We start from the raw sequence: 10060 nt of genomic DNA on the forward strand, positions 1-10060 counted from the left end.
GGGGGGGGGCGGTGAGAGGGGAGTTGTATTTCTCATTCGAATTACTTGGGTTTCCCCGAGATCATCCTCATCCTCATCGTTATCATGCACCGGACAGAGGATAGGAGAGAAAATTGAAAAGAGTCGACGGTAAAAGTTTTGTACAAACACTCGGTAAGAAACATGTCCTTCGTGGCGTTTGCACGCCCGAGTACATCTAGGTAAACATACCCAGGGCGGTCCCTCCTCGGGTTCGCCTCTATCCCTCGGATATTCCTCTCATTCCGCACCCTCGCACATCTCTCGGGGTCGTCACTTCTTCTCTGACTCGCTTTTGCAAATAATGTTTCCGAGTGTGTGGGTACGTGACGAGGAGGTTAAACCATTCGGGTAAAATTGTTTGTAGAATTTTCAGTTTTTAAAATTTTTTAAATAAGTGGATAGATTTATTTAGTCGAATTTTTTCATTCTTTTCTTTAGGAAAAACTTTAAAAACGTGTTATTGCCCTTATTTTCATCAATTTTTGAGTTTAATTGAAAAAAAAATCTTCTATAATAAATTTCGTTCTTTCTTATAGTGTTCTAAAAATTTGAATTCAGAAAAAATAAAGTACAATAAAATACCTTGTGATTAAAACAGTTCGAACTATTTGCTGAATATATTTTCAAATTAAAAAAAAAATACCTTGAGTGTATGAAAATATTTTTGATTATTTTTATACATTTTTTTTTTCTAAAAATTATAAAAAAATCTTCAGAAAGAAGAAATTAATAAAATAATTGAAATATTTGAAATGTATAAATGATCCTTGAATTACTTGAATTCACTTGAGTTTCACATCTTATTCACTCAAGTCCAGATGATGAACAGAAATTGTTTAAATACAATCAGAAAGAATCGACAATTCAGTTCGAACGGTTTAAAGAAAAAAAATCCATTGTAAAGTGGCGGTACAGTGAAAATAATTTCCTGGTGTCGACGCCAGAAGCGGAAGGTGAAATGCCGCCTGGGACAAAGTTTCTTGGCGTCGCGTACAAAACTTTTTGTCTCTTTACTCTTGTCTCCGTAAGTTTGATCTATCTCGGCGTAAGAAAATACTCGGTACTAACTTATCGTTCCTTCATTTGTTATTCCACGAAAATTATTTGAATCAAAGGGCCTGAGGAACTTGAAAAAATATAATGAAACATCTCATGAGCATATCAATTTGTCTCCATGTTTCCTTTGGAAATTCCAAGATATTTAAAGTGTTTCGAGTGAAAACTTAAAAAATGAAAAAAAATTGCATCATTGGGAATTTTGTCATTTTTTTTTCTAGATCTCGACCTCAAGAGAAAAAATAATGAAATTTAAACGTTTTTGTAGCCCCTTCAGCTATAAAAAACGAAGCCGAGGTTACCTCACTCTCAATCAGGAAAATTTTCCCATCTCCCAAAAAAAATAATTAACTATTGGAAAAAAACTAGTGAGTGATGAATTAAATTGCTTGAAAGTACGTATAAGTTCCAGAATTTTTCTAGGTTTCATAAGGAACTTATTTGAAAAATTTATACGGGAAATTGAGTTTCGGGGCAAATTCTATCCATTGAGGCTCACAATTTTCAATCATCAAATTTGTCAATTAAATTGTTCTGAGAAAAATTTGAAAAAAAATCATGAATATTCAGCGTCATTTAAATTAAATTTTGCTCACAATTATTATTTTTTAAACATTCCTTATTTATAAATAAATAATTGAAATTGTTTAATCTTTCGGAAACTTTTTTTTAGGCATGAAATCGATTTCTAGTAAAATTCTGAATATGAATAAATCTTTACGTTTCGAACAAATGATTTTTACACTGTTGGAAATTTTTTGAATATTAAGCAATAGTTGCGCTTGAATTCTGAATATTGTGAATTGGAATTCAATTTAAGATCTAATGACTCGTGGAATCTGGAATGATTCTAGAATTTTCAAATTTACTCCAGAAATTGACCATCACATCCAACTGAATTTTCAGTGGATTGATTCAGGGAAAATTCAGGGAAATTGTTGCTTGAATTTTCAAATTATTTAATAATTTTCATCATCATGTGGACCAAAAAATTGAAATTCCACTGAATACTCCAGAATACAACTAATTTTTCAATAAAGAAATACACAAAAATGAGTAAGTGTTAAAAATGTCAACATTTTTTACTTGAAATGGTGGAGAATTGATTGTTTGTACATTATCTACAGAAAATGCTCATTTTCAAAAATTACACTTTTTAAAGTATTTCATCAATCATTCTCCAAAAGTAAACTTTCTATTTTTTTCAAATTTCTAAAATGTTTCTGTTTACAATTGAGACTGGTTCGCGGTATGGGCCAGTCAGGAATAATCGGGTGAGGTCGGGTTTAGAGTTCGAGAGGCCATTCTGGTCGACCGGCCCTCGCGGGAGTACGGATTCATCAGCCATAGAGTTCACATCGTTTTTTGGAAGACACGGATCGGTATCAATTCATCACGTATAGGGTATACATCTCGGTATTCACGGTCATCACTATAAAATTGTATCATTCATCAATCGTTATCATCACGGTTATTTCATCTTCAATTATCGAATCAAATAATGAGTTATCAGTGTCATTTGTGGACAATTATTAAGTAACATTTATGGTGTAAATAGTGTAAATATCTTTAATTGGTGACATTATATAGATTTGCCTTGCGGTTTAAATCTCGCGTTTATTTCACATCCCGACTCAATCATGCACTCACTTCCTGCTCCCGATCCACCCAACCCTGGCAAATTATCATTAATCCTTAACAGTTTCTTAACGCTTCAATATCGAGATTGAAATTCAGATCTGCAAAGTTTAAATTCTAAAATCACTGTAAAATATCCGGAAACTTACACGGAGAGAAATATTCAATAAAAATTACCAGAAAAAAGACGTAAAAATTACGTTTCGAAACGTAATCTGGGAGCGAAGTAAAATTCAATAAAAAGTGTCAATCGTCACGTAAATTCTTCGATCTGTTCCGTAAAAATTACTCATCCGTCCGACGCCTCACCCAAGTTTCTGTTAGATTTGACAACTTCCAGAAAAATTACGTGACTTTTTCGTATTTTTTCGGTGACAGACCCGAAAATTTACTGAACGTTTCAGATTTATTCTCTTATATTCCTATAGAAATTCACTGAAAACGATTCTCGCTTGCGGATTACGTGAAATGTTCCGTAATTTTTCTTGAATATTTCTCTCCGTGTGGGGTCAAATGAAAAATGAAATGCTTTGACAAAAGTAAAAAAGCATTTCACTGAAGAAAAAATACCCAAAGTACTTGGATATTCTTGAAACAAGAAAAATAGTCGAATATTGAATTTTAAAAAATCCATAAAACGCACATTCAAAGAATATGATGAATTCATGCTAGCACAGAGTTACGTCCAAACATTGCAGAAGAAACGGTCTGGGGACGAGGGATCGTGAGTTAAAAGAGCAAAGTCCAGAGTTAGACGACCTCGAGTTCCCCTTGAAGTGGTTTTCCTCTCTGCGTGTCTACAACACGTGACGTACAAGGTTGTATGCATGACAATTTTCCCCGGGCATCTGAATGCGAGTAAAATTTCTTGGCCCTCGAGTGTCCACATATAATGGGGATCGCGATCATCCAAGTTTCCTCGAGTTGGATACGTCCAGCCCCCACTCACACTCGAGCCAGCACTTGTACACTTGCTTGTGGCCACATCACCCTCACAATTTCATCCGGAATATAAACGAATATATCTGTATTTAGGAAGGAGTGGGAGCGGGAGGGTGGGTGGTTGATATTCAGTTAAGTACTAACCATCCAAGTACCATTTCCTCTCCAAGATTTTCCTGGGTCGGAGGCACTGGCCCGAGAAATTCAATTACTGCTGGTGGAACTTCTTGAGTTAAGTTTCTATAACTGCTTTTGAATGGGTCTATACAATAGTGTCGTGGAAGATTTCAAGTTGAGGGGAGGGATGAGGGGAATTTAATTGTAAATAGAGGGAAATTGATATCGGTAGCTAAATAAGGCTCGGTATAACGTGAAAATTATCGAGGCGATCTTACAGTGATAACTTTGCAGCAAAAACCAATGTCTGAATTTCACACACATTCTGCACTGGTAGAATGATTCACTTATTCCAAACGAGATTCGTTAACTATTAAAGAATGGTAGAGTTGAATATCACTAAATAAATATTCAGCAGTAATACCCCAAGAGCTTCAAAATTATCGGGTATTTCCCAATAGCTTCGTTGCAAACAAATGAAGGTGTCAAGTTTTGCAGGTTAAAAAATTCCGAGCGCTTGCACGATTTGAAATTAAAATTTTCATTTTACTCACATGTTTTTTAGCGTCTGAAAAATGCCTATAAAAAGACGTGTGAAGTTCAGACATTCATTTTTGCTAAAGTAAATAAATTACTTCAGCAAAAACTAAGTACTTTTGTTAAAGTAAATCAGAGAAAAAAACGTGGAAAATTTCAGCTGAGAAAATTCTATGACCCCACTCAACTCATAATCCACAATTTCCTGAATAAGTAATTAAGTATCTCTCACAGCCGCTTCTTTCCTCGTAATTTTCAACTGCTCCAAAAATCGACATTCACTGTTGAAAAAATATGGCTGAATTTTCCGAAAAACGGCCTTGAATTCGATTTAAGACGAAAAAGTCAATGGAATTACAAATTTCTCTGAAAATTCAGGTCAAGTCCCAATTTTTAGTGGCTGGAAGCTAGAAATTCAACAATTTACATGAATTTTCAAGTGAAAATGTATTTTCACTGCCCAATTGCCTTGAATTTTCCGGGAATTCCTTTAAAATCCTTGGAATTCCAGGAATTTTTAAAGGATTCTCTGAAAATTGAGAGGAATCTGAAATTTAAAGAGAAATTCGTCTGAATTTTCCCCATTTTTCATCAATTTTTTCAGAATAATGAAACTAAAATTTTCAGTTCCCACGGATTTTTCATGAAATTTTGAATTTTCAATGTCAAAATTCCTTGGAATTTCAGTGGAAAATTTTTAACAGTGTTCTCTCCGCCGAAAAGAGCAAAAAACATTGATAAAATGAACAATTAACCGGCACGCGAATCGAGTGGAGATTTTCGGCCACACGTCCAAGTATCATAAATCCTCAACAATCGTAAAAAAGAGTCCAGCACAAAACTACCCGTCACAAGGAGTCATGTAAGTCACTGTGCGCGCCATTGTGCCACCACTTGAACAAAACTTTCTCGAATGAAAACCGTTGATCGTTAGTACACATTGAAATACGCATTTATTTCACAATCATTTTTTTCTCCTTTCAATGCACTTAAATGTGGGTAAAAGGTCTGTTAGGAGCACACGCGCTCACCCTCGAATTCTATAGCACTACTTAGTATTTTTCTTGGGCAACTAATGGCCTTGGGCGAGCGCGTGTCGACCCCCAAAGCGCTCTCATTCGAGTTTATAATACTTTAATCAACACCTGGAGGAGTCAGGCAAGATGTAATCTACTCCAAATAAATAAATATCGCAATGCCAAATGATTGAAATCAAAAGGAGAATCGAAAATTGATGGATTCTCCGTCTTCGATCTTCACGTATGAAAAAATTGTATAGAAATTTTCTACACGGATTGCGTATAGAAATTCTATAGGATTTCCGTGTATGATATTCGAATATTTCTATACGAATTATTTCTATACATAAATTTCTACATAAATTTTTGTTTTCATACGAAAGATGTCCAAACGCCAACCAAACGCTACGAAATGTTCTTATACATGTGGCAGTGGGTCGTATAGGATCAAACCTATAGAAATTCAATAGAATTTTCAATAAAAATTCAATAGAAATCGAGTAGAATTTTCTAGCGATAATTTTATTAGATTTCTATTGAACTTTGCATTAGTTCGATTCTATTGAAGAACTCCGCAACTGATCTTCGCGTTATTTTTCAATAGAAAATATTCTATAGAAAAAATCAATAGAATTTGATTTTTCAATACAATTTATTCTACTGAGATATTTTCTATAGACACTCCTCGGCTCAAATATCCCAATTTTTTTTTAATGAAAAGAGACAAAAATAGAGTAGAAAAAACTTGAAAAATTCATGTCGAGAAATTCCTATAGAAAATATCTCAATAAAAAAAGTTCTATAGAAAGGTGAAATTCTAGTGATTCTTTTTATGAAATAGCTTCTGTTTGACATTTTCTATAAAAAAATTATTATTAATGCAATTATTGTTATTTTCAATTTTCTTTATAAAAAGAGAAAAAATTTTTGAAAAGCGAAAAAATAGTTCAGAGAAAATTTAAATAATTCATGTCGAGAAATTCCTATAGAAAATGGCTCAATCGAAAAAGTGGTAGAGAAAGCCGAAATTCTAGTGATTTTTTTTTATAAAATGGTTTCTGTTCGGCATTTTCTATTAAAAAAAAAAGTGTGCGAAAAACTTCAATAAAATTTCCCTAGAAATCCAATGGAGTTTTCTATCGAATTCACAAGGTTTTGTATGGAATTTTGTCGTGCGTGCACTCACCAGTGGTGGATCCGTCGTTCTTATCCGGCGACGAATACCCATCCGGAACTCTCATCCTCAGCAAGCCGCAATCATTCTGCTGATGCAACTGAGTCTGAATCTGGGCCGCTGCAGCAGCGATGGCTAGACCAGCAGGACTGGATACATGTGGATGTGGCGGTGGACTGTCCCGAGTGGGTGCAGCTGACGAAGACGTCGGCATTACGGAACCACTCGGACATGCACCATTATTGTACTGCAGCTGGAGACCAAGCTCCCTGGCTTCACTCTCTTCCTGTGCCTGTTGTCTCCTCAGGGCTACCTGAATCGAGCAACATTTATACTGGAGACAATTTTATCAACTGAAAAGGTTCCTCAAATATTCAGAATTATATTCGAAATTATTCTCCGAAATGACGCGTATGGAAAAACTTGATAGAATTATCCAGCGCTTTTTTAAAGAGATTTTGTTGAATTTCTATTAGAAGTCTATAAGAAATCTACAATATTGGAGTTCTATTTTAATTCAATTTAAAAATTATATATTTTTTTGCGCTAATTCTATTGGAGATTGTCAAATTTTACGTTGTTATTTCGTTAATGGATGTTTCATAGAAAAAAGTAAAAAATGTTAGTATGGGGTATGGGACAAAGTAGCGTCCACATACGGAGAGAAATATTCAAGAAAAATTACGGAACATTTCACGTAATCCGCAAGCGAGAATCGTTTTCAGTGAATTTCTATAGGAATATAAGAGAATAAATCTGAAACGTTCAGTAAATTTGCGGGTCTGTCACCGAAAAAATACGAAAAAGTCACGTAATTTTTCTGGAAGTTGGAAAATCTAACAGAAACTTCAAGACTTATCATGCCTCAGAACATGAAAATTCGCGGATGTTTAAGAATTTTTACGAAAAGTTCCGGAAAAATTACGGAACGATTTGTTAAAATCTCCCCCTCACGGTGACTCATGGCTAGCCGTGAGGCGTCGGACGGATGAGTAATTTTTACGAAACAGACCGTAGAATTTACGTGACGATTGACACTTTTTATTGAATTTTACTTCGCGCCCAGATTACGTTTCGAAACGTAATTTTTACGTCTTTTTTCTGGTAATTTTTATTGAATATTTCTCTCCGTGTAAAGGTTGTGTATAAGGCGCAATCTGAATAATTAATTAAACACGAACGAAACCACAAAAGTAGTTATTGCTTTTACAAATACCTTTTTAACATTTTTGAGTGCTATATGATATATTTAATTCGCAAGCACATTGTCATATTTTACCCAGAAGTACTGCGGAGAGCGCTTAATAAACGAAAAATAATTCAATTTAACTCAGAAAACATTTCATCACCCCTCATTGCCCTTCATGTATCACTAACCTGGTGTCATTTTTCGTAATAGGAAACACGAATTGTAAGACGAATACATACAGATGCATAATGTAGCACGAGGGGATGAAAGAAGCAGAAAAGAGAGGAGAGTAAAAAAACTTGAAGAGGTGGGTTACAACGAGGGGTTGAAAAGTATACAGAAAATAAATGCCGAGGCTCAGTAATGTGACACGATAGGCTAGTTATATTTCAACCTTTACCTGCCCACCCTTATAAATGCGTTATTCGGCAACAGTGTACCCGAGTGAGAGGAGACTTGAATTACAGAATGTAAGGCACTCGAGAGGGAATTCCCCTGCGCCGGGAGGTGGAGCTCCATCGGCTCTTTCTTTTGTCACTGATGCTCAAGAGCTTGCAACATATACTCCAAATTATTTTGATGAATTATGGGGAGTGAAACGCTATCCAACGGATCGTTTTTTTTTTGTTTTCATTACTAAAACGGGTGTATTAATTTCGGATATTTTTTGGAGGCATTTTTCTGACGCTTTTGGGGTATTTTTTCTCATGTGTGACCTCATGTGTGAATACTATTTTTAATTGATTTATTAATTGATTTATCTTGCCATGGATATCTTTCTCTGCAGATTCTGAATGCTATTATTGGCTTCGTGTTTTAATAAAATAAATGTATTAATAAGTAAATGAATAAAGAAACTCCTGAAGATAAGCTGTTTGATGTACTCTAAAATGTAAGGAGTAAGAATTGTACGAAGGAATTTCACAGAAAAACCTACCGAATTCGCTAGGAAATTCTCCCCCAAAAAAATTCTATTTTTTACGATTACCTTTCTTACTTATGATAAAATAATCGATTTCATGCCAGAGAAATGATGAAACAATTTCCATTATTTATTTATCAAAAAGCAATGTTTAAAAAATAAGGATTTCAGACACAAAATGTTATCTTCATGACGTTAATTTATCCCGATCTTATTTGAACAATTTTGATAAATAATGCCTCTGAGAAGAAATGTAATTGCCAATTTTCAAATTTTTTGATGATAATTCACAACTGTGTCTGACCCTTATGATAGATTAACGCCAAAAAATTATGCGATCTGTCAATTAGAGCTCTCCAACGGTGGAGGATGACACTTTGTTGATTTTGACTTAAAAAAGACCCTTCAACCCTTAAAAATGACGTTCCCTTTCCGATTTTTTACGTAAAAAGCCCCGAAAGAGCATTCCCCTGAATTTGACGTTTTGTCACGTAATTATTCCCGAGCTCATTCCCGAACCGCGTGTGTAAACGAATCATTATTGGATTATAAATAACGTAAACAATGTGTTTTAATTAAAGTGCATTGAGTAAAATGAGGCTGTTTTATTTTTAAAAAGTCAATAGTTGTAAACCCCAATTCAAATATGATTTTGCAAACAAACCTGTGCAGCCATAACCCTCTGTCTCTCCGCAATCAACGTGCATTTGGCACAAACGCAGTCCCTCCACCGACAGTACCGTTTATGTCCCTTCAAAGCCGACACAACCCCATGATTCCGACATCTCGCACACTTGGGTGTCCTCTGATACCGTTCAGCACTAGCACGTAGAAAGAATGCAGCAGGCAGCACATGATGCTGCTGCTGTTGCTGCTGATGCTGCATCAACTGTCCAACGTCAACGCCGAGACCAACACCCCGCGGTAACGACATGACGTATCACAGACAAATTACGGAAACCGGAAAGAGCCCAAAAACTCTCAAAGCATAACACAGAATACCATACTCCCAATATCATCGGCACGAAGTCACTGTTTCACATTGAAAAAACGCAACAAATTGACTGTCCGGCCGGACGATGTTGTGCGTTCCGCCCGAAATGTTTCAATCCAATCCGCGATGGTATCACGTTCCCTGACTATTCAAATTGTCATTGGGATTTGTCCGTCGGAATCGGTAAACCCTTGCACTCTCAACTCAAAAGCGGGGAGGCATATGCGCAAAGCTTAACCCGCGCAATGTCGCAATGTCTCATTCGTCCTGCCCTCCAGCCAACCAACGATCACGGAGTGCCGCGATAGTAACTATCTCCGTCAGTGTTTGCGCATCACCATCGCTAAATATCTCATCGGACATTCACATTCTCCCCCGCGTATCCACCACAAGCATCACTCGAAAATTACCCGAAACCCAACATCTGAAGTTACCGAAAAATCATGTGACG

General features: G+C 35.7%; 1 protein-coding gene across 1 annotated transcript in view; it reads right to left on the minus strand.

Annotated features, from left to right (window-relative positions):
• The window catches only part of LOC107048948 (doublesex- and mab-3-related transcription factor A2), a 22373-nt gene extending 12824 nt beyond the window's left edge, over positions 1–9549 (minus strand). The window contains exons 1-2 of the mRNA XM_015272404.1: positions 9280–9549; positions 6517–6817 (exon numbers count right to left, since the gene is read on the minus strand). Of these exons, the coding sequence (XP_015127890.1) occupies positions 6517–6817; positions 9280–9549 (571 nt within the window). The remainder of the gene's footprint in view (positions 1–6516; positions 6818–9279) is intronic.
• Positions 9550–10060: the final 511 nt, after the last annotated feature.

This window comes from Diachasma alloeum, unplaced genomic scaffold (assembly GCF_001412515.2).
Source record: "Diachasma alloeum isolate Michigan unplaced genomic scaffold, Dall2.0 Dall_scaffold_00198, whole genome shotgun sequence".
Lineage (NCBI taxonomy): Eukaryota > Metazoa > Arthropoda > Insecta > Hymenoptera > Braconidae > Diachasma > Diachasma alloeum.